Source organism: Panthera leo, chromosome A1 (assembly GCF_018350215.1).
Source record: "Panthera leo isolate Ple1 chromosome A1, P.leo_Ple1_pat1.1, whole genome shotgun sequence".
NCBI lineage: Eukaryota > Metazoa > Chordata > Mammalia > Carnivora > Felidae > Panthera > Panthera leo.
In genome coordinates, this window is record NC_056679.1 from 198,253,767 (window position 1) to 198,279,310 (window position 25,544).

The following is a 25,544-nucleotide window of genomic DNA, read 5'->3' on the forward strand; positions in this document are numbered from 1 at the left end:
AAACTTAAGACAATTAAAAACCAGCACTGAAGAATCTGCTGTGTTGTTACAAATACACGTAGGACATCTGTGTCAGTGAAGCCCAAAAAACGAATCTATTCTCAATGACAGGAAAACCTCAGATTGCGAGTAACTCATTCTACGAGTGTTTCACAAGACAAGCAAACATTCCTAATAAACTTTAACTTGATAAACGAGTGATGTCTTGCAATATGAGTAGTCCGTGATGCTGAACACACATGCTCACCACTGAGTCAATGGTTCTTGAAATTTGCTTTGATATACAAGTGCTTTGGATTACAAGCATATTTCTGGAATGAATCCTGCTCGTAAACCAAGGTTTAACTGTACTGCTCTATTTAAGCCAAAGGGCACGGACTCTTGTTTCACTTTCAAACGTGTTCCCTCGTTCTGGGTTTACACTGTACCTTTAGGTACAACAGACTGGGTGAATAATGGGGGTTGTATATAATGCACGGCTGCAAAACCAGTCTCACTGGATGACAATTACAGCACATCAACAAGTCCGTCTGTAATTAGAATAGCAAAACCAGCTCAGGCGGACACCCTCATGTCATAAATACATCACGTATCAAAATTATAAATTATAGAAATAAAGACAAATAATGGCATGAAGGGCATGATAGTTTATTTTTTAAAAAATTGTACCACACTGATCATAATGACCAGCATACACATTATGATGGCTTTTCTCTTGGGTATTAACATTGCAGTATTTTTGTATACTGAAATGTTTCAATAGGACCAAGAACGTTAGAGAAATAAAGATCTTAGATGAAAATGAACACTAATAACTCTGATGTCCTACCCCACAGAATTCATTTAAACCCCTTATGAATCAGTGGCATTATAATGTTATGTAGTTATGAAGAACAAAAGTTCTCTTCTAAGCAGGCAGCATGAACTTATACCTCCTTGTACTTTGATTTTTAGTTTTTATAATTTAAGCTATGTCCACCCTGGCTAAAGCACAATCATAACAAGACACCTCAGATAATTTCCATGCTACCACTGCACATCTTTAGTGATTTTACTTAAAAAAAAAAAAAAAAAAAAAAAAAAAAAAAAAAAATCAAACCACCATCAAAATAAAGAGGCAAATAAAACTGATTTTCAAATAATTTGAAAAGCATAGTGCTTATCTGTCCGATACAGACTCAAATTTAAATTAAATGCTATAATTATAATCTCCAAACTTCTGCAATAAAATTAACATAGATATATGGGTTTTTTTTTATAGAACTATATTTTGCAATCAACAAGATAAAGTTACTTTTTAGAGAACGATATATTTGGTTACAATTCCACAATTCCACGTATCTGTAATAGAAACAAAGCCACATGATGTTAAATCTGGCTCTAAGTTACCTAAGGTATAAAAATTTGATCAAAATTACAACACTCTGATCTTAAAAATTCAACCCATATGAGATTTTTTTTTAGAATAAATGTGCTTTGAGTAATTATTTCAATAACCGTTTCTTTTTTGAGTGTCTGAAAACTGACCCTGTCTTTTTTAATCAGTGTGACTCACCAATATTTCAAATTGACCTCTTTACTTCTGTGTTACCATTTCAATATCCAGGGATTTGTGAGGCAGCATAAGTTTGACTTCATAAAAACAGTAGATACTTTGACCTTTCAGTGACACTTTTTCAATCTGTAAACTCAAGAATCACATTATTTATAGCTCAGCAACTATAAAAACATGGAGATTTTGGCATTTGAAGCCAGAATCTCTTTGTGCTTTTTAAATTAAGCTGCTTTTGAATCTTTTTGGTATTTATCAGCCATTCATATTTCCCTTATAATAATAGAAGAATATATTTAAAATAATTTTTAAGGTTAAATGTCCTGGGGGCTTACAATATGAAAAAAAAAAAAACAATTTTTTTTTTCCTTCAGCATTTGGAATAGTAGTAATTATTTCTGGTCCCTCCTTAGATCAACCAACACTACTTTCAATCACGTATAACACTGAATTTTACAGACATCCCTGAAAAGTTTTTGATTAAGTAAACGAGTGAATCACAGTGGAGTCTCAATCAGTTAACAGTGTAGATCATTAAAAAAAATAATAACACACACACACACACACACTGAGTATTAAAATCTTCAAGATAAAAAAAAAAAAAAAGAAAGAAAAAGAAAAGAAAACCCTCTTAAGAATTAAACCAGGTATGTGTCATCACTGATTCTGTGCTTGTGTCCCCAACTGATTAGACTCCTCCTTCTCTGTGTTATAAGACATGTTGGTTTTGATCTCCACGCCAAGTTTCTAGGACACTTGCGTGAAGAGGCTATGCTACTACAGCATCTAAGGAACAGAGTGGCACCATTTTATTCCCTAATAGACTTCATATTCCAAGATGAGCATCAGGTCTCCCTCGGTTGCCCTCACCAGCGTGTGTCGGGAGACAAAACTTGCCAGGCAAACTGATGACAGCTGACCACCCACCCCGCCCCCAGCGCCAATATGAGGTTACCAACAGGTTTGTCATTGTATGCACTGGCCTTTCACTCTTTCAATCAAGAAAAGTTGTGGTTACTTACCAAAAAAAAAAAAAAAAAAAAAAAAAAAAGGGAGGGGGTGGAGAAATGAAAAACCAAGAGTTTAAAGGCACAAAGTCGCATAGCTGCTCTAGTTGGAGTTTGTAAACAGAGAATAGGTTGAATTTAGGTAATCCCAATCTATGAGAGTAAAAAGGCATCCGCAGCAGGCTTGTATCCAGCCAGCTTCTTTGAGACCCTTCATGGGTTTTGAGGTCTACAAAGTATGCACTAAAATACCCATACTTCAAAAAGCAATAAGGCAAATAGTATAATCATTATTCCAAAAGTTACAATGGTAGTGTAGGCATACATAGTATAATTTAGTTACAATGTGTGGTACTGTTTCTATTATATAACCATATTAACTGTTTCTTTCCTACGTAATTATATATTCAGCAGAGCTTCAGTTGAACACAAAACCATCCTTGTACCACCACTGATAGTTGGCAATAGCTCTTTGATAGCAGTTTTTATTCTGCTGTAGAAATATCCTTGAACTGAAAAAAGTCCACAACCCAATGTCCAGTCATTAAACACTATCATATTTGTGAAGAGCTTCTTCCAACTTCTGTGTCACTTTTTGGAAAAATATTATTTGCTGTTGTAAGAAATGCTGCATCTGTGATTTAAAGTCTCTTACTCGAATTTGATGGAAGTGGTGAATTTCAGCCAAAGTGGCAAAAGAAATAGTGTTACAGCGATCTTGAATGCCATCAGCCTTCTGGACCTCCATCTTCCCTTCTTCCACGTGTCGCCTACTCTCCTTTACTTTGGTAAGAGCTCCTGTAGTTAAAAAAAAAAAAAAAAATTAATTAAATATATATATATATACACACATACACATATCCTAACAACATAGCTACATAGCAAACAGACTCCTGCGTTATAAATACTCGCCTACACTATTTCAAGCCTTTTGGAACTTAAAGGGATGAGTGTTATTACTTATTAAAAACAAAGGAACCCGATAGGGTTACTGAAAACACCACCGTTGCTGCAATTTCACTTCTCAAAACTAGCACCTGCCATTGACCAAGTACCTATAACAGGTTTCATCTCTTCCAGGGAGAGATACTATACGGAACAGATAATAAACTGCAAGTAATGGTCTCTAAAAATACAAACCAAGAAACTGCGATTTTCATTTAAGAGAAAGGGTGTGACACCATTGCACACAAATATATTAAGAAAGCTATCTATAAACACAATGCCCCACAGAAGATGCAAATCTGCTTCCTCAGAAAGTCTCACTGAAGAGATACCGTATAAGACCCTAGAACCACACTCTGAAACTTGTTAGTGCCAACTTGGGTTGTATTTTAGAAATTATTCATGTCATGAAGGGGACTTGGAAATGCGGACAGTGTACAACTGGAGGCCACCCTCACTGGGGCTGGCCAAACCTGTGTCTCATTGGCAATGAGGGGGCCATTCGGTGTTCTATCAGGAGACCCACACCTGGAGCATAAGGCCTGTGAAGTAAGAATTTGCCACCTTTTCTTCAGGACTGTAAGGACCAATGAGTTTTGAGTCTGCCCTAATGATGATCTGGGAATGAAGCCAGAGGTGTCATAGCCTCTTGTCAAGAAATGTCACCAGAGGAGCACGTGGGTGGCTCAGTCAGTTGAGCATCTGACTTTGGCTCAGGTCATGATCTCACCGTTAGTGAGTTCAAGCCCTGTACTGGGCTCTGTGCTGACAGCTCAGAGCCTGGAGCCTGCTTCAGATTCTGTGTCTCCCTCTCTCTCTGTCCCTCTGCCACTTGTGCTCTCTCTCTCTCTCAAAAATAAACATTAAAAAAATTAAAATTAAAAAAAAAAAAAAAAAAAAAAAAGGAAATGTCACCAGAGTATGTACAAGGGAGAAGGAAGGGGATGATCACTCTGGCAGGTGCCATGTGAAGACACAAAAAGCCAAGGATATTTAGGGGTAGGAAACAAAGGACTTTCATGGGTTCTTGGGAAAGAATGATGATCAAGTTCAAATCATTTGCTCATGGCCACCTCAGGAATTCAGCCTTCCTGGCTCCATCTAGCACTTATTCTACTAAACCATGACGAAGGATGAGAGAGAAACCTCTAGCACACCTGGCTGGGCAGTCTTCACCATGATGACACCAAGGGGACAAAAGAAGGGAGCCTGTTTAGGAGGAGGTGGGAAAGCTGAGGAATTCCGTTTCAGAAATATTCAGTTTTAGCTAAGGATGAAATACACAAGGGGAAGAGCCCTGTTTCTAAACTTCTTCAAATCTCCTAAATAATACAGAGTTAAACCTAGCATTACATAAAACCCTTGGAAGGTAAATAGTGTGTTTGTTTTGGGGGGAATTTTTTGACACAGCTCAAAGACCTGAGAAATTAAAACCCACCAACAAGTGTCACACATACATATGCAGGTATGTGTATACATTTTCATTTATTTATTTTACACAAGGTCTTTAAGTGAAAAGCAGTAGAGACCCCACTTAACCCCATGGCAGAGACGAGGGGTCTCCTCTGTAGAGAGAAGTCATGGGCATTAACACGGCTTCAATTCCACCTGAACAATTCCACCAGGAAGCCGTCCCTTTAAAGTGTGGCACTTTTCACTCTTCTGCCGTTGCCCCCTGGCAGGGGAGCAAAGCCATAAAATCCGCCTGCTTGTCATTTATATCAAAGAGAAAGACCTCCTCCCCATAAAAGAGAAAGAAATCATTTTTCATAGCAAATTTATCTTTCTTGTATGTGTCCATCTCTCACAAGTTACATACAAAAACTGAAGTTGAAAAGACCAGTAAAGCATAATGAGACAGAATTAAAGGAAACATTTTTTAACAAGACGACTGAGAATATGAAATTATAAAATGCATGTTTAAAATGGCAAAGAGAGAGAGAGAGAAAAAACAGGAAGTTAAGAGAAAAGTCTCAGGTAATTTGACTATTTTATGATGATTCCACTCGCAGGTGCCCAAGCCCACTGGGCACACACCAAGGACATGCAGCATCCTACCCTGTGCCTCTGTGACATGTCTGTGCACATGCTGCCACACTGGTAATATACTCCAAGGATCACTCGTTCTAGTCATCAGAGCCTGTAGAGTACAGCCCTGCATACGGGGGCTCCGAAGCCTGGCCCAGAGCTGGGTGAATGTCCAACTCTAAATGACAACCATATTCTTAGAAACTACCCCCATGATACGGCACTGCACATCATGCATCTCTAAAAACCAACTTAAAAGGGAATGAGTCTCAGGTGTTTGCAATTTATCACATGGGCATACATTTTCAAAATTCCTGGACCCAACAGCAAGTATTAAATCTTGCTGAGGCCTAAGGACCTTTTGCCATTTAACACCTTTAAGTGTTTTAAGTGTACATCCTGAAAGAGCCAACGGGAATTTAAGACTAATTTTTCTCCCAATTATCAGTTTAGTAAGTCACACAAATGTTCCTACCTTCAAGTCCCAAAAGGCTCAGCCCTGGGGCAAGGATTTGATTTAACAAATGTTTATGAAGGACCTGATGTCTACAGAGCACATTGCTAAAACAGAGAGATTCAAACATTTCAGCATCAAGTCCCTGCCCTCCCTCCCTTCCTTCTCAAGGAAGCCACCTGGCAAAGCCCACGGAGGACAGGCACACAACCAGGACATGAAGCGAAACAGGACCACAAAGTATGTAATTCTGCGTGGGAGTTAAATATGTCTTTCTCAAGATAACATGTGAAATCGTGTCACGAGGGAAAATGCTCAGAGGGCCTACTACATGCCAGGCACTGTGCTGAGGACAAGGTTGGGTGTGGGAAGTTGGCAGGAAAACAGGTATATAAAAACAATAAATAGTAGCTTCCCAAACCAGTAAATAATATATGCTAAGCATTATTCTAAAATTTGTATGGAACCACAAAAGACTCCAAATAGCCAAAGCAATCTTGAAAAAGAAGAACAAAGCTGGATATATCACAATCCCAGATTTCAAGACATACTAAAGCTGTAGTAATCAAAAGAGTCTGGTACTGGCATAAAAATATTCACATAGGTCAAAAGAACAGAATAGAGTCCAGAAATAAACTCACATTTTTATGGCTAATTAATCTATCACAAAGGAGGCAAGAATTTACAATGGAAAAAAGACAATAGTGTTGGGAAAACTAGACACCAAAACAATGAAACTGGACCACTTTCTTACAGCATAAACAAAAATAAACTCAAAATGGATTAAAGACCTAAATGTGAGACATGAAACCATAAAATTCCTAGGGAAAAAAAAAACACAGGCAGTAATTTCTTTGACATCTGTCGAAAAATTTTCTAGATATGTCTTCTCTAGCAAGGGAAACAAAAGCAAAGTTAAACTGTGACTATACCAAAATAAAAAGTTTTTGCACAGCAAAGGAAACCATCAACACAAAAAAACAACCTCCTGAATGAGATAAAATACTTGCAAATGATATATCTGATAAGGGGTTAATATCCAAAATATATAAAGAACTTCTACAACTCAACACCAAAAAATTAAATAATCCAATTAAAAATGGGCAGAGGACCTAAACATTTTCCCAAAGAAGACATGTAGATGTCCAACAGACACATGAAAAGATGCTCAACATCACTAATCATCAGGGGAAATGCAAATTAAAATCACAATGAAATATCACTTTATCTGTCAGAATGGCTAAAACCAAAAACACAAGAAAAAACAAGTATTGGGAAGGATGTGATGAAAAGGGAACCCTTTTCTTGGTAGGAATGCAAGGTAGGAACCTTGGTGTAATGCAAATTGGTGTAGCTACTGTTGAAAATAGTATGGAGGTCCCTCAAAAAATTAAAAATAGAATTACCATATGAGCCAGTAATTCTACTACTGGGTATTTGCCCAAAGAAAATGAATACACTAATTTGAAAAGATATATGCACCCTTATGTTTACTGCAGTATTATTTACAATGGCCAAGATATGGAAGCAACCCAAGTGCCCTCAAGAGAAGAATGGATTAAAAAGATGTCTGTCTGTCTCTCTCTCTCTCTCTCTCTCTCTCTCTCTCACACACACACACACACAGAGGAATATTACTCAGCCATAAAAAAAAAAATGAAATCTTGCCATCTGCAATAATATGGATGAAGAAGGTATAATGCTAAGTGAAATAAGTCAGAGAGACACAAATACCGTATGCCTTCACTCATACATGGAATTTAAGAAACAAAACAAAGGGAAAAAAGAGACAAACAAAACAGCCTCTCAAATACAAAGAACAAACTGGTGGTTACCAGAGGGGAGGTGGATGGTGAGGATGGTGGAACAGGTGAAGGGGATCAAGAGTACACTTATCTTGATGAGCACTCAGTAATTGTAGTGATGAGCACTACAGAATTCTGAATCTCTACGTTGTACACCTGACACTAATGTAACACTGTATATTAATTTTATTTGTATAAAAAATATATATAGGGCATCTGAGTGGCTCAACTGGTTGAGCAACTATTAATTTCGGCTCAGGTCATAATCTCAGGTCGCGGGATCGAGCTCCCTGTGGGGCTCTGCACTGAGCATGAAGCCTGCTTGGGATTCTCTCTCTCTCCCTCTGCCCCTCTTCCCCTAGGCACTTCTCATATACTATCACTAACCCTACTGCAATTTTACAACAGACATTACTCTTATTTTCACAAGGAAACTGAAGAAGCTACTCCACCTCTTTGAGCATCAAATTTGCCAGGTAACCAGGTAAGATATGGAGATGGGATGTGAATGCACGATTGACTTCAAAGTAAACACTATTTAGAAATATTTAGAAAAGAAATTAAAGCCTGAATGGGCAAAAAAGCCAGGTGGACCTAGGTGAGCAGGGTGCTGGGGGATAAAAGCTGGGCAGGTGAGGATCAGGTATTTCTCCTTCTTCTCTCCACCCACTCCCCATCCCCCCACCCGTGGCTGAGGTTCCTGCACCATAAGCCACCTCCCTTATGAAGTCCCTGGCTTCTGTTTTGATATACAATTCAGAAGGCCTTGTGAATATGTAAAAGAACCATATAGGTTTTGAAAATTTCCTTCTGGAATCTTATTTAACCACATTCAATTCACTAATTGTGCCTGTAAAGCAATTTAATATTTATAAGATGTCTGATCTTCTTGTCTTGGTAACAACACTTAGGTGCCACAAAACATTGAAAAAGCAGCACATATTTCATGATTTTGAAAAATCTAAGCCCAAATATACATGGGCGGGGGTGGGGGGGAAGGCATCTCTTTCTCTCTCTTGTTCTCACTATCTGCCTAGATCGTATAGAAAGATTACATAAATTAAGAACTACAACCAAAAATAGTAACATACAATCCCTTTAAGGATATATAGGCTTTGCTTCTTTGCTCTGATGTAGTTAGTCATCCCAGAAAAAAATATTTATTTGGCAAACTAGGAAAGACAGAACAAATCATTGAGGAGAGTAAGTACCCAAAGGCCAATTCCACTTGGAATTCTGGTTTAACCCACTTAATGCAATTCAAATCCATTAGCATAATGTATCAGGATTACAGCAGCAAGATGACAGGAGATATAAGTGACTTTTTTTAAAAAAGAGACATAGTTCCTGTTTTAGGGAGCTCAAATTATTTTTTAAGGTGGCTTATGTGCCTAAAACAATGAAGGACCTATACAAAATGGCATATATTAACTTCACAGAAGTACAAACAGGAACTGGTTTGTACACTCACTATACATAGTGAGTGCCATGTATAAGCAAGGAAGATTAGTCTCCACAAAATTGTACCATAAATTTACAGCAAATTTATTTTAAAAAATATTTTTAATGTTTATTTATTTTTGAGAGAGAGCGAGCACAAGCTGGGGAGGGGCAGAGAGAGAGAGAGAGAGAGAGAGAGGGAGAGAGGGAGGGAGGGAGGGAGGGAGGGAGGGAGGGAGACACAGAATCCAAAGCAGCTCCAAGTTCTGAGCCTTCAGCACAGAGCCCAACAGACACGGGGCTTGAACTCACTGAGCAGCGGGATCATGACCTAAGCCCAAGTCGGCCACTTAACTCACTGACCAGGCGCCTCTAGAACAAATTTTAAAACAACCTCTTTTAATTGAAATGTAGCTGACTTACTCCCAGATCTGCCTTCAGAAGAAAGAAGATTAACAGTAAAACAGGTTGACAGCAATATACTTTTTAAAAAATCATTAAGAGTTCCTGAATATATCCTGAGTTGAAGTGACAGCAGCCTAGTTCCTCCTCTGAGTATATAGCAGCTGGCTGTTAAAGTTCAGGATGAAAACAACATCCTAAACCAATTTTAAAAATAATAATAAAGTTACCTTTTGTAAAATATTTTGCAAAGTTTAAAAAATATATTATTTCTTTTAAGAAGAAAACCATTTTGGTCTTAAATATTCATCTCACAACCCTCCAGCTAGTTTTTCCATAGACATTTAACACACAGGAAGGGTTTAGTGTGATTTCTTTCTTACAAGAAAGATAAAGTCAAATTACTCAGTAAGCTAATTGTATAAGTTAACTGACGAGTTTATTGCCTGAGAATAAACAGGAGAAAAAAAAAAAGTAACATCTTAAACAGCTCAAGCTGTCCATGTGAACAAATTGCAAGGGTGTTTAAATTCTTGGGGACTGACAAACAGAACTGCTTTCTGAAGACCCCAGAAGCTTCCCTCTACCCTATCTCTACCCACTGTGCTTGTAAACCCTGGGTCCTGTCAAGATGAACACAGGAACATATTTTTCCAATAGAACTGATATTACAAATACTGGTTGGAGGTGAATGAAATAGTATTAATAGAACTAGAATTTGGGTTTTGTCATAAGTAGTTATGTTTCCACAGTTGATTTGACAATTCTCAAACTGGGAATTATCTGTACGTATTTCTACACTTCACATATTTTCATATTGAGAATTTTAAATATCACAAGAAAGGCAGAGATAGACAAATTTTGAATCAGGTGTAGCCCCTAAGGAGTGAAAGTTTGGAGAGAAAAAAATATCGGGACAGAGTTAGATCAGTACACACTTGCTACTTTTAGGATCGCTTTAAAAATTGGTTTGTCCCTGCTTAAGGAGCAAAAGCAGAGGTTCGCTGTAACCAGCTGCGAGCTGTAACGAGGCATTACTGCATCATGTAAGCATCCTCTCAGCTGTACTGGTTTTTACCAAACCCAAGAGGAGCGTAAATAAAAGCCAAAAGCGTTGCCCAGAATCTAAAGAACAAAGCGAACACACATTTTTATCATAGAATAAATATAAAAACAGGCAAAGGTTTTCAAAATCTCTACCTTTTAAGTGGCTGATTTAGGAGGAATCTGCCTCCTGCCAGCCCCCTCCCTCATAAACATCACACCGCCACACTGCTTTCAAAACAGAAAAAGGAAATGAAAGAATACAGCAGAGACATTACACAATAAAGTGTACAAAGTGGTCACTGCTGGATTAAACAGGAGACCTGGTAATATTCATGGTCAGGACAACAGTTTTAAAACAAAAGAAAATTTAAATAGGAGTGATCAGAGGGAAACACATTTTAAACTGGGGAATATAAGTACATCATTATGAAATTGTTTCTTGGGCTAACAGACATAGGTAGTTGCGTCTGGAATATGCTATGAACTGAGTAAGATTTTATTATGAAGAGAACATAGGCAAGTATTAAATTCTGAGATTAAATAAGAAGGGGCTGACCATACGGAGCAATGTGAGTACATTCTTCCCAGAAAATAAATAGCCAGTAGAACGGTAACATAGAAGGAAATAAACTTGTGAGAAGGTAACACATGAAACAGTGTATGTTCTTCAAACGTATTTTTAGGATAGGAAAAAGTTATTACTGAAAGCAAGGCAACATATTTCAACCATTCCCCATTACTATGCTCCCAAATAGGCAAGGGTAAGCCAGCTGCGCTCCAGGACAGGGGCTGGGTCTAACACAGTTGTTTCTCTACCTCAGGGAGTGCTGTGGAAGGAGGCAGAAAGGAAAGCAGAGAAGCCTCCTCCCCAAAAGGCTTACAGGTTAAGAATGAACTTTCAATTGAGCACTCAATTATTAAATTAGCTGGGTGAAGTATTAGAATTTCTCCACAAAACAGAAAGTTCACTGAGGAACCAATAACCCTAAGACTTGATTACAAAAGGGGGAGCAGGAACCCTGAGGACTTCCTTCTCCTCACTCCACCCCTGACAAGATACCCACTGGAGAAGTCAGTAGGGCTGAGTCTGAGGTGACAAGGGCAGAGCCGGTCCCCAGAGTTTGTGAGTGTGTGTGTGTGTGGGGGGGGGGGGGGGGGCTGGCTTTGTTTTTATTGTTGTTGTTGAAGAGCTGAAAGGACCTTAGAAGAGTCTTTGGTACAATTTCTCTCAGTCTTACCAGTAAGTGGCTAAGTGGTTTGTCCAAAGTACCACAGCTAGCTCATGACAAAGAATCCCCAACCCCTACCTGCCAGCCAGTCCTGCCACTTTGCATTTAACATTCCCTGCAGGGCCTCTGCTGCACTCCAGTGAAGAGGGTCCCTCCCTTTCCACACTGGGAGTGATAAAAGGAAAACTAAACCAGTATTTTTTCACTTTGCTTCGGGACCTGTTATTAACAAAATCTCCTGGACTTCTTTGGCTTGTTATCTGCCTCTGCACATGCAAAATTCCCAACAGATTCATGCTTATACTTAACTGCAATTGCCCAGGCTCAAAGAGAGGCACTCTGCCCCCTTCCCCATCGCCAAAGTTCTGCAGAACTCAGGTCCTAAATTCAATCCCACCCCTCTCTGACCATTTTCTTTGAATCTTACCAGTCTGAGCCATCTTGCACAGTTTTAAGGCACGCTCAGGCTGGAAAGAGCGAAGCATGAAATAACTACATCCTGGTTCATAATCCATATGTACTCAATTTCCAAGGGATTACATTATGCATGTTTCTAAAGAATACAAAATAATTACAACTAAAGAACTTAATCATATGACAGGGCTCATTAATATTATAACTCTAAAGGACTCCAACTCAAACTAATTTCATTTTATAGATTAATTATGATCCAGGAAGTCAGCACTATTTTCAAAAGCATCATATTATTTACATAGCATTAAATTATTTCCATCAGCAAAAACTGCTTAAGGAGCATTTCTGTGTCATTTTGGTGTTTGTAAAAGAGCAGTGAAGGTCTGGTGTCATCCAGCCAATGAGCACGAATCAAGGGCCCACTGCAGGCTGAACTAAGCCACCAGCAAATGTAGTCAGTCATAGTACACTACACTGTATTATTTCCTTCTGATTTCCAGAGAGACATCACTTTCCCGGCAACTTCTGACCCAGCAAAGTGAGATGGGCGTGTGGGGTGGGGAGCCTCTCAAACACTTTCCTGCTTCAGGCATTTTAACCTGGGAGAGCCCTCAACTCAGTGGTAGAAGTTGTGTGGCCTCCTTTCAGCTTCCCTCTCTGTGTCCCTCTCTTCCACCTCCTGGGCCCTTCGGAGCTTGCTGGCTGCCCCAGCTGCCCCCCACCTCCAGCTGGGGCCAGTGTCAGCACCTGAACTTTGCCTTCCTTTCCTCAACCAAATCTCTTACACTCAGTATGTTTTGTCCCTCCTAAGACCAATTATACAAAAGGCCTAGTCACTAAGCAACAGGGATCCAAAGGCTACATTTTCTCCCTTTTAAAAAAACAAGAGGAGGAGGAAAAAAGAAGCCAGCACTTTATTTAATTTTGAAATCATGAATGTGGCAAAAACATTAACTAGATTTTCTGTCTTCCCAGGGCCTTGCCCCAGAAAACCAAAGCCACGGTGTGGGGGACAGAACAGGAGGCGGGCTGAAAGGCAACACAGCAAAGTAGAAGTTGCCCAAGACTGGACTAGGCCTGTTTTTCTTCATTCCCTCCAACACATAAAACTTTGAAAGAAAATGCTAATTTGGTCAACGTGGCCAATTTGCTCTTATTCTCTCATCACTGGTCCCCACACCCTCTCATCCCTGCTAACTCCCCATTAGCTTCTGCCCCACCCCCTTCCTTCCTCCCTTTCGGTCTCCACCCACCCACTGGTTGATTACTCTCTCCCCTTTCTGCTCCAATATTTACTTTTTGGTATTTTTTTTAATAAAACATCTCAAAAAATAAAGGCCAATATGCACTTAACAGAGAGAGGCAGAATGGCTGTCCATCCAGGCAAAATAGTCTGTGAATCATACCACTGTGCAAATCTGTGCTCTGCACTTTGCATATTGCATATCTCTTTTCCTTCTATTTAACCCCGAAAGAAAAGCAATTATCACTCCCATTTTCAGAGGTGGAAAGTGAAATTCAGGAAAAGTAAATAACTTTACTGAAAGTATCGGGCTGCATGTGACCTGGGTCTGCCCAGCTTCTCAACTCAAGTAGTTAGTTCCCAACTGAGACTGTCCCACCCATGACCTCAAAGACCCTCAGAGGAGCCCCAACACAATGCACAAGGGTAGCTCAGCGACAGGCCCCTCAGAAGCCACATCTCAGGGATAAGCAACCCACGAACCATCTCTGGGTTCTCAAAACTCGATTCCTGAGTCAAATCATCCCCAGTGGGCTCCTGGTTTAGAGGACAATAATAACCTCCAGGGGGTGCCAATAGTAACACTGAACTTAAGTCAGTGAAAGCAATTTTTTGAAGGGACTAAAGGTCCCTACAGCTGAGAACTATCAAAATCCAAAGGTAAAGTTAATATAAAATTCACTTTCAATTCATAAATATAATAAATGGCAAAGAGAACTTTTCAGTAATTTTAAAAATGAGGCTTCGAAGAGAGTCAGACACAAGGGTAATGAACTGCAAAAAGAAAAAAAAAAAAACAAACCTGGCTGCCAGATGATATAAAAATCAATCATTTAAAGAATCTAGGCCTCTGAGTTTGGTCTGGTCCTGAGATAGTTTGTTCTAGGGAAAAGCCTTGTGCCATGCCGACGAAGAGGCCCTTTCAGCTCAGCTCCATGCAGCAGTCAGCAAACGTGGGAGGGCAGGAATATGGCAGGAGCAATGGGAGCACTCACTTGAGTGTACCTTACATCCGAGGACTGCTACTAAGCACATACCCCTGCCGTGCACCCTGCTCCAAAACTGAAGAGGGGAACCACACGATTATACCTCTTGTGGCTTACTTGACAGGACAGATGGCTCTTTGCGAGAAAATTTTATATAAAGCTTCTTGTGTTTCAGCTTATATAGAATATCAAATATGTGACAAAGTTACCAGGGTTGTAGATTCAAGAGAATTCTGTAAACATGGTATGTTTTTACTTCAGAAGAGTCTGCATACAACAGTGAAAATGCTGACTTGCCTCTAGCCATGCAAATATAAATAAAGACTTTAAAATGTGAGAATAGGAAAAGAAAAGCATGTATCGTTTCTTTTTTTTAAAGATTTTATACCCATAGAATCCTCACAGATAGAAAGGGCAGGCTTGATAATTATGAGCATACAATAAAACTTTTTAAAACAACCGATTTTGTAAAACAAAATCCATATGATGGTTTAAATTCAGAGAACACAATCGATGCCTACGGGCTGCAGCTCATAATCCCTAATTTCCTAATTCTTTTGTTACCTGATACACATACATGGATGTATAAATAGGGCAGCATTAGGTATGTTTGCAAGCTGCCAGCACTTTGGGTTTAGATGGCCTTTGACCTATGATAAAACATACCTGAACCAGGGAGAGTGAACTCTGGAAACTACCTTTAATAGTTGTGTTTTTTTTCTAGGAAGATAAAGGGAGACATAAGCTAAAATATCTAAGGGAAGCTCCTAAACAGACAAGCTGCTCCGCACAGGGCAGAACGGCGGTGAAATGGCATCAGCTCTTTACAGACACTGAGGAAGCGTGAGCTCCAAACCCAAAGCCAGGTCCTCGACCGGATGAGTGCCTCTGAGAGTGCCACAGTTAACACTGTACTTGGAAGGGTAATTCTAAAGAACTGATTTCTTGCTTTCAAGTATTCTTCCCAAATAACGTCTCGTTTTTAACTTTAGAATTCTAACTGTAAGCCACAGTGTTACAAACTGCCACTTAGCTATGGTGGCACTAACTGGTGAGGTCCTTAGTGCCATCCACTGTGGCCACTATGACTGTGTGAAATGGGGTCACTTATGTCAAGGGGTTTTAAGGTGGAGCCAGGAAGCCATTAAGGAGAAGGGCCTTCTGCACGTCCTCCCGCCCTCACTGGGTGGAGCCATGAACTTGCGAACTGGGCCAAAGGGCTTGCGTTCCAAGGACTCAGCCCAAACACCTGTGGCATGCTCCAGTGAGGCTCTGCTGGGTGACAGCCTTAGCAACCAATTATATTCAACCCAGATTTAGTTTTCTGCCACCAACACCAATAGAAATTCTTTGTAAGCCACATTTATAAGCATTCCTTTTTGATTTAAAAACCCTTGATTTTGTTCTCTGGGAGGCACTGTTCGGGTTGCTGCCCAAATCTGTGTTCATGGAACTGTAATTCTGGGACCCCAAACAAATACTTTTGTTTTTATTTCAGCTCAGCCTCTTTCTTCAGCTGACATCTAGCAGTTCACATCGCTTTATGATCACTGAGCTTTGGGGACCAATTCCTAAATCAGCTGTTTCAAACTTAAAAACACCTCTGACCCTGGAGTTTTCCTGCTTCCTCATGCTGGCAGGGATCAGGTTTCCAGGGGTGACAAGTCTTCACTTGGTCTGTACCTGGGCTCCCTTGAACTAGACCATAAATAACCATCTGAAGACAAAACAAAGCACTCAGAAATACATCATTTTTAAAAAGACCTGAAACACAAGTCATAAAATATGAAAACTTACAGAGGACCCATGCTGACACCCATGTATTTAAAGATATCTCACTGCAGACAACAGGTAGCTTTTGTGATTTTCACAAATGTCAATATACCTAAATACAATAAAGGCCCAGAAAATAGGATTTAAGACTCCCTTCAGCCCTGTTCCTTCTCTTTCCTTGTAATCCTGCTCATCTTCTTCATCTGCCTATTTCTCTTCCTGGCATCACTCCTGTCTATCACCAAACTTAAAACGTGGAAGGTAAGAGTACATTCCTCAGGAAAGCCACTCCTCACCAAGTCTGGCCACTCTACTTGGCAGGTATCTCAAACTCACCTGCTACTTTCCAAAACCACCCGCATGCCTGGTCTGCCTCGACTACTCCAACAGCCCTCTCTCATCTCCGCACTCAGCCAACAGGAGGATCTTCCGGACGGCCTGGCCTGGGGCCAGGCTGCACAGCGGTGAGGGACACTTCTAAGAGCTAACAGTTAAATTTTGTGGCTCATCTCCTGTCTGCAAAATGGGGATAATGAGGGTATTTACCTCAAGATCTCCTATGAGGTTTATATGGATACAACGGACATAAACATGAAGCATAATGCCTGGCACATGGTAAGCCCTCAAAATATGTTTTCTTTTTCTTTTTCTTTTTTTAATTTTTTATCATGATTCAGACTTCATTTTTCAGTTTCAAACCTTTAGTGGCCGTTGCCTGTCTACAGAATACAAAATGTTCTAGCAGGCATGCTAGTTACTGCAGCATAAAGAACACTAGTTTTCAATCAAGGCAAAAAATGAACTCAAATTCTGGCTCTGCTATTAGCTGTGCAATCCTGAAATTCACTTAACTTTCCGGAGCCTTAGTTTTCAAAGGTCTCACATGGGGATAACACCCCTTTGGGGAAGATAATAGCTGTACTGGGTTGAACAGTATCCCATCACCACCACCCAAATGCACATCCACCTACGGCCTGTGACCTTACCTGGAAATCGCCTTTGCACATATAATTAGTTTAGGTGAGGTCATCCTGGATTAGGGTAGGCCCTAAATCCAGTGTGACTAGTGTCCTTAAAAGGAGAGGAGACAAAGAGACAGGCACACAGGGAGAACATCAGGTAAAGACGGAGGTGGAAACTGGAGTGGTGGGTACAAAGGCCAAAGAACAGCAACGATGGCGTAGGATTTCCCCCAGAGCCTTTACAGGGCACGTGGCCATGCCAACACCTTCGTTTGGAAGGTTGTCTTTTTAGCCATGTTACAGCAGCCCTAGGAATCTAATACAATAGCTAGTAATTCACGCATAGAAGTATTTGGCATGCAAAATGATGACTCCATGTTATACACGAGGAAACTGCAACCAGTTACACAGTGAAGCTGGTGGGAACTCAACTCCACCTGTTTGCAGGATGCACGCAGTCAGACCCGCTCCTACATGGAATTAGACACAGTGTATGTAACTGCCCAGAATACTGCTACTCCCACAGTAAGTACTCAAAAGATGGTAGCAACTACTATTACTACTCATACCCCAGCTCCCTAACCTGCCTGACCTCCCAGTTAAGGGTAAACAAACATTTTCCTTAAGGGTCAGATAGTAAATATTTGAAGTTTTGTATGTTAAGGCAAAACCGAGGCTTTTATACCCATTAAAAATGGAATCATTTAGAAATGTAAACACCACCCTTAGCTGAAGTGCTGTAAACAGGGTACATGGGTAGGTGTGCCCACAGGCTGTAGTGCAGACCCCTGCTCCAAGTATCTCTGTTGGTAGCTCCAGTCCCTTGTCTGCAGGTCATTTTATACCCCTCCCTGTCCCTTACCCTCACTCCTGCAGGCACACAGCCCCTTCTCTCTCCTCCTCCCCAACCCCACACACACGGCCCCAGTTGAGGATTTCATCATGTTTTGCCTAAATCACTAAGAGCCTCCCATCTCACCTCACCCACATGCCACCCTTTACACCTGTCACTAGGACCTGTCCATCTAAAGTGCAGGCCTGAGCGTGTCAATACCCTATTTGATCTTTCCATGACTCTCCCCTCTATCCCCTCCAGCATGAGCTGTAAACCGAGTGGCACATTAAAATCCCACGGGGAGCTCTTTAAAGAACACCACCACTGTCTAGGCCACAGGTCCCTAACATTCTGATTCATTAGATCCAGGGTGGGGCAGCTGTAATCACTCAGGGCAGAATCTGAGAGGCAGCCAGGATCTAGTCCCTGATTTTTGTACATGATTGATTCCCTCTGCCCAGAATGCCTTCCTGCCTCTGACTGCTAGGCAAACTTCCAATTTATTTTCAAAAAACTTCTTACAGTGAGACTGGAAAAAGCCACCCCTGAACTCTATCCTCTCCCCATAGTTGATTACACCATCCTCTGTCCTATTTCACACCATGGCACATGCCCACGACTGCACATGCGTCATACTGTATGGTGACAGCTACTCAACCTGTCAGCTGGCCTCACTGACCTGAGCACTGGGCATGCAGCGTATCAGCTATTATATGCTTATCCTAAAGCATGTCCAAGATCAAGAATGAACTTTCTGACTATTTTCCTCTGCAAGTCAAAATATGACCATCTACTGAAGCGTACGGGTGGCTCAGTCAGTTAACTTTCTGACTCTTTTTGATTTCCACTTAGGTCATTATCTCATGGTCATGAGATCAAGCCTCAAGTTGGGCTCTGTGCTGACAGCGTGGAGCCTGCTTGGGATTCTTTCTCTCCGCCCCTCCCCCACTCGCATGTGTTCTCTCTCAAAAATAAACAAACGTTAAAAAAATATATACCACCTTGATGGGCACTGAGGAGGGCCCTTGTTGGGATGAGCACTGGGTGTTGTATGTAAGCAATGAACCATGGTAATCTACCCCCAAAACCAAGAGCATACTTTACACACTGTATGTTAGCCAATTTGACAATAAATTATATTTTAAAAATACATGTATATATATTATATACATACATATATATATCCCACCATCTTTCAGAGGATGAAACCAAATGCTACCCACCTAAGCTCCTAACACAGTTGACAATGATTCATCCTCGGGACTCCTGTGCACTCTTACGATAGGCACTAAGTTAAGTCGACCTCCTGTCTCCCAGTTCTCTGCACACACATCCTGTTTCCATTAGGGAACTGCACCTTCCATGAGGGCAGGCACCTACTGCTCAACATCTAAGTTCAGTGCTTTGTGAATCCAAGTCATTCAACGAGATGAATGTATGCTCTAGATCTTGTGCTTGGAACTATGCAAAAAAGGGACCCCGATAAATGTGTTAAAATGAAAGCTTACCAAAGAGGAAAAAGTGTATACATATAAGTTTAAACATCAAGAATCAATACAAAGTGAAATCATGAGGTACATAATATTAATTTTTCTGGCACATAAAATAAAGCATTTTAAAACTTCCTCTCTTCTCAATAAGTTTAGGAAAGTTACTTCATAGATACTAAAGTTGAAGACTTTTTGTCTTCTTCATTTATTTATTTTTCAGAGAGAGAGAGAGAGAAAAAGAGTGAGCATGTGGGAGGGGCTGAGAGAGAGGGAGAGAGAATCCCAAGCAGGCTCTGCGCTGACACAGAGCTTGATCTCAGGACTGTGAGTTCATGACCTGAGCCAAAATCGAGTTGGATGCCCAACCGACTGAGCACCTCAGGCACCCTGGGTGCCTACTTTTTTAATTAAACAAGCATTTAATAAGCACTTATTATTATGCATGTAAAAAATAGTGGAGCTACATACTAGAGGAACATAAAAACATGACCCCAACACACTACCCCACAACTAAGTAATGTATAGTCTTTGGCATACCAGTTAGCATTCTCCCAGCCACGCCTACTCAGAAAGGACTGGGCTCCAAGTAGGAAACTCCAAGGAGGAAACTAGATTTAAGGCTTGCCTGTCCATGCATGTATTGGAGTGGGGAGATGTCAACAGAATGTAGGAGCCCATCAACCTAAAAGGGTTAAATTCTAGTCCTGATTCCCATCCTCACCCCTGTTCCACTCATAGCCTTCTTCATTTCAGTGGCTGGAAACTCCATTCTATTGTTGGTCAGACCAAAAACTGCAGTTACCCTCGATGATTCCTTTCGCTCTCACATGCCCCTTCTGATCCCTTAGGAAAACCTGTTGGTTCTAATTTCAAATTATATCCAACGTGGTATATATCTCCTCGCCATCTCCATTGTCTGCACCCTGGTCCCCACGTCCATTGTCTCTCACCTGGATTACTGGAGTGGTTTCCTACTGGCTCTCTGCTCCTACCTTTGACACCCTACCTTCTCTCCATTCTACTGTCAACCAGCAACTGGAATAAGTCTGTTAACAGGTCCAGGTGGATGTCATTCCTTGGCTCAGAGTCCTGCAATGGCTCCTATCTCACTAGGGCTTTTACTCCAAGCCCTGACAATGACGTACAAAGCCCTACTAATTGAACGTTGCAAGACTTCATTTCCTACCCAGATCCTCTTAGCTCCATCGCCTGGCCTCCTACTGCCTGATGGCACATACCCACCCTAACACCTCTGCTCTAGATGTACCCTTTGCTCTAGCCGTACCCTTTGCCTGAAAGGCTCTCCCCCCAGATACCTGTTTGGCTAACTCCCTCACCTCCTCCAGGCTTCCATTTAAACCTCACCTTCTCTTGGGATGAGCACTGGGTGTTGTATGGAAACCAATCTGACAACAAATTTCATATTTTAAATAAATAAATAAATAAAAGCAAAAAAATAAAAAATAAAAAAAATAAACCTCACCTTCTCAGTGAGGCCTACTTTGATCATCCTTCTTCATTCATTCATCCTTTTTCATTTATACTTCATTCTGCCCCCCTTGCATACTCGCTCTGCTCCACTTTTATGTTTTCCCCTACCACATACATTATAATGTACTTACTGTGCTGGTTTTTCACTGTGTCTCCACCCTGCCAGAATTAGAATGTAAGCTCCACAAGGGTGGTGATCTTTGTTTTGGCCAATGAGGCAATTCTAGCATCTTTAATAGTGCCTGACCTATGATGGGCACTTGCACATTTGTTGAATAAAATCAGGTTTATCTCTGAGAGGATACTCTGAATAAATCTAAGATCTTGGCTCCCCTCCCTAACTGCTATCTCGCTACCTGGCAAATAACACATAAAATTTCCTTGTCAGGAGAGGAAAGTCCAATCACAGTGACAGATAAAAAAATTCTACGGAAAGGAGTAGAAATGACAAATGAACTAACACTCATTCACGCTAAAGTTTAATCAAGCCACAAATACAAGACCAACAATACAAGATTGTTTCCACTTTTGGAGAGGAGATAGTATTTTGAACTCAAAGTGAAGCACATTTTACAGCAGGAAAAACCCACCACAATTTCTCTCTCTGGTGGCCCTACTAATTCCATCCCTTGTTCTCCAGCTGTCCATGACACCTCAGCCTCCAAACACCTGGGAGCTCTCGCCAGCAGGTAGACCAGGTATTTATCACTTTCACATTCCCAGCACCTGGTAGGCTAAGCCCTCTCGATCTATGCTTGTTGATCTGAACTAGAAGTGCACAAATTTTCTTTCACATCAGCTGATAAAGAATTTTCATGCTCGCAGGTTACAAAGTAACATAAGCAGATAGAATGCTATTGAAACTCGTCTGAAACAATGCCTACATGTTCATCATATATTTTCTAAATATCTTCTTTTCAGTGTACGGATGTTACTTTTTTTTTAAGTCAATTAAGCAACACCTAGGAGATCATGAATCTCATACTGACAGATGAGGGAACAGAAGCTCAGAAACGTCAAAGTGATCTGTGCAAGGACACAAGTAATTTAGAAGAAGGGAGTGGCTACTGATAGGAAACGATTTACACAAACTCTTTAAAGTGAACCACAAACCACTGACTCCAAGTAACACTGGCCTTCATTTCTGTTACCATTTCTTCTAGGGTGCAATGCAGGACAGCCATGTTAAAATGCAATACTTAACTGCTATACCAATGACTTTTTATAGTTTTTATACTTTTGCCTGCAATTCTGGGGGCAGGAGGCTACCAGAGGGAAGAGAAGATTACTGGAACTATATTTTAAAGAAGAGTGTTTCCCATTTGAAAAGTCCTTTCTATTTTTCAAATTAAGCATTTAGTAATAACTACTGAGAACCATAACATTTCATCCTTATGACCTTAGGAGGGAGCGTTCCCAGTTTACCAATGAGAAAACTGAGACATAGAGGTAAAAATCATTGTCCAAAGCTCCCCTCACATCCACACGCTAGCCCCCCAGATTCCATACTGGCCCACAGTGAGGAGACTCCGAACATGGGCTCTTGCCTTGACATGGGCACCCTTTGTTTGTGGGGCTAAGCTCCCCTGACAGACTCGGGCCAGCCCCGTCTCTTCTGCATTGCCTTGGAGGGCTCTCGGTAACCCAGCACATTACCTCTCTGCCACCAGTCAAAGAACGCAGTGAGGATCTAAGTCCCATCTGTCCTTCCTGCAGATGTGACTCTAGTCTGTGCTCTATAAATAGTGACAAATGGTACAGGTCCTTGGAGTACAGTCTCTCTAAACAAGAGCTAAGCATTACTGTGCCATTTTATTTGTGACAATCATTTAGTTGGTGGTATCACAAAGTTTCAGAAATAGATGGCAAATTAAATCTAACTTGGTATTAAACTTTGGTTTTAAAATGCTTTGGGACAATATGGCAGGAAATTTTTATTCAGCCTGAAGAAAAAGATCATCATTTAAAAGAAGTGTCATGTTCATAAGGGAATTGACACCTTCTCCCAGAACTTCTTCCTAGTTTGGGTTCTGATCTTCATGTTTGGAAACCCTAAGATGACCAGACAGGAAACTGTGCGGATGACATTTCCTAATTAAGAGGGAAGTCCAACGAACTTCAAGAGTTATCCGAGGAACATGAGTGGGAGTGCAAGTTCCTGCCTCTTTTTGATTCTGCCGTCATCAGCCTTAACAGACTGGGATTCCCCAGTGTAATTTCAAGGATTCATGCCTCAAAAAGAAGTCTGAGAAACCAATGACAGGGTGATCTGAGCAGTATCCCTATCTAGCTTCATGACCAAGACCATCTGTGGCCAGTCACGTTGTCATTTTAACCAAAGAACTCAGGCATCTATTTCAAAAGCCCCAAAGGTAACCAACCTCATTTTTATTAAGAAAATACAGACAGGGACAAAGGTTATGGCTAGAACTGAAGGCTCCTTAAAAAAATAGCTGGAGGTGTAAGTAGGGGAGAGGAGAAATGGGTTCAATTAAGAAGACGAGGCTAAAACAAAACAAAACAAAACAAAATGAATGACCTCAATTTCCAGCCCAGAAGTTTCAAAACAAGGATGCATTTGTAAACAGCCCGCTTATTAGACCTTTTCTCTATATTCCTGGCACCACCCTCTCAGTTCTATTTTTAGCCACAGGAGAATGGGGAGCAGACAGGGAAGGGCTAACTGTGGCCCAGCCTTACCTTGGGTGCCCTGCCAGGACTCTAGCTATCTTTAATTAATGTCTGAGGGACATAAGACGGACCCTACGTGTGGTGAAAGGAAGCACAATGGTGAAACTCTACCCCACAAGACTGATAAGGCCCACTACTGGTGTACCATTCCTGAGGTCCTGGGGCTATTTTTTGTTGAAAAGAAGGCGCCATCTGGAACATTTACAGAGAGCAATGTGGACCCTGCATATTTAATTTGAGAGTACAGAAAACAGGACTGCCTGCCTGTTTGTTACCTAGCTCAGCCACCCTGCTTCGCAGACTCACACGACATTTTACCAACAAATCACTTTTATGTGACATATCTTTTCTCAGGAATCAAGAAATTTCTCTTCAAGTGCTTCCCTCCCAGTACCTAGTCCATATTCATAAATAAAGATGAAGCCCACACTTTTCACCACACTCTCCCTTTCACAGTATTCCCCAGGAGATAAGCCTAAAGCTTTTAAAACCACAGCAACTCACTGCCATCCAGAGAAAGCTTTATTAAACATTAGGGATTAATCATATCTTTGGAAACAGAACAGAATAAGCTAAGAAACTGACAGTGAAGAGACTCTCTGTACCACCCAACTCACCAACATCAGCATTATAAAAGCATACTATGGCAGGGAGGATAAAGAGGAGATAAAATGCTACCATTTCAAAAAAAGAAAATCAGACCACAGGGTTACAAAGCTGGGCAGTGACAGACATGTGACTAGCCAGGAATCAATGAGCGGCCTATGAACAAAGAATTTAAGGGACTCCTGTTAAGACAGAGCAAAATATGAGCAACATTCAAACATATTCTGAATTCCCATCTACTGTACTTCAGACTACAGCAAACTGCCTTCTTCCTATGCTTGACTCCATTAACCAAAATTGTCTGTTTACCTAAGACTCCATTAGTTGATGAAAAAACATTAGAATTCTAGAATTCTCTTTTAGCTAAAGAAACCATATGGCTTTCTTCGCTTTTGCAGGAAGTGCTTACACTAAAACCATTATTAAGTTTAAGCAATGGTTTCAGTACTAAGTATAGTCAGAAAAATGCCAGTCCACCACATTTAAGAGTATCTGAGTTTTCCACCCTCGTTCTGGAGCTGGTTCCTCCCTAGTCTCAGACATCCACTCTGATACCAGTTATATTTTCTGAATGGGAGATGAAGGCAGGATGCAGAGCAGATGAACATCCTCACACCACAGAAATATTACTCACTGACTGAGTGCCTGGGAAGTTCCGTAGAGAGGGGTCTAGCAGGGCCTGCTTCCCCTCCCAGTTTTTATTACTTAACATGGAAAGGACGGGATGCCAAGTAAAAAGAAAACTATCTGAAGAGTATGTGCAAAGATCATCAGCTTACTGGAGAAATTTAAAAGGACTGGCAGTTAAACCACGGCCCACTGTTTAGCACAACACTGTCTAATAGAACCTTCAGCAGTGATGAAAATGGCCTGTTCTGTATCTGTTGTCTAATGTGCAGGCCACTAGCTACAAAGCACATGAACCAGAGCTAGTGTGATTAAGGAACTGAATTATACTATTTTATTTTATTTTCATTAAATTTAAATAGCCATATGTGGCTCACAGACCCAGCATCGAATACCACAGGTTTGGAACACTGGAAAAGCTGACCACAGCAGTCTCCCGGATAAGAAAAAAGCTCAGAGGAGACTAATGTTCCTGTCCTTTCCCCCCAGGAATTAAGGGGGAAAAAACTTAACTCCC

At 40.8% G+C, this 25,544-nt stretch overlaps 1 protein-coding gene across 1 annotated transcript in view; it reads right to left on the reverse strand.

Annotated features, from left to right (window-relative positions):
- Positions 1-632: 632 nt before the first annotated feature.
- Positions 633-25,544, reverse strand: part of SNX18 (sorting nexin 18) — a 29,606-nt gene continuing 4,694 nt past the window's right edge. The window contains exon 2 of the mRNA XM_042949971.1: positions 633-3,357. Coding sequence (XP_042805905.1) covers positions 3,104-3,357 — 254 coding nt within the window. The 3' untranslated portion in view covers positions 633-3,103. The remainder of the gene's footprint in view (positions 3,358-25,544) is intronic.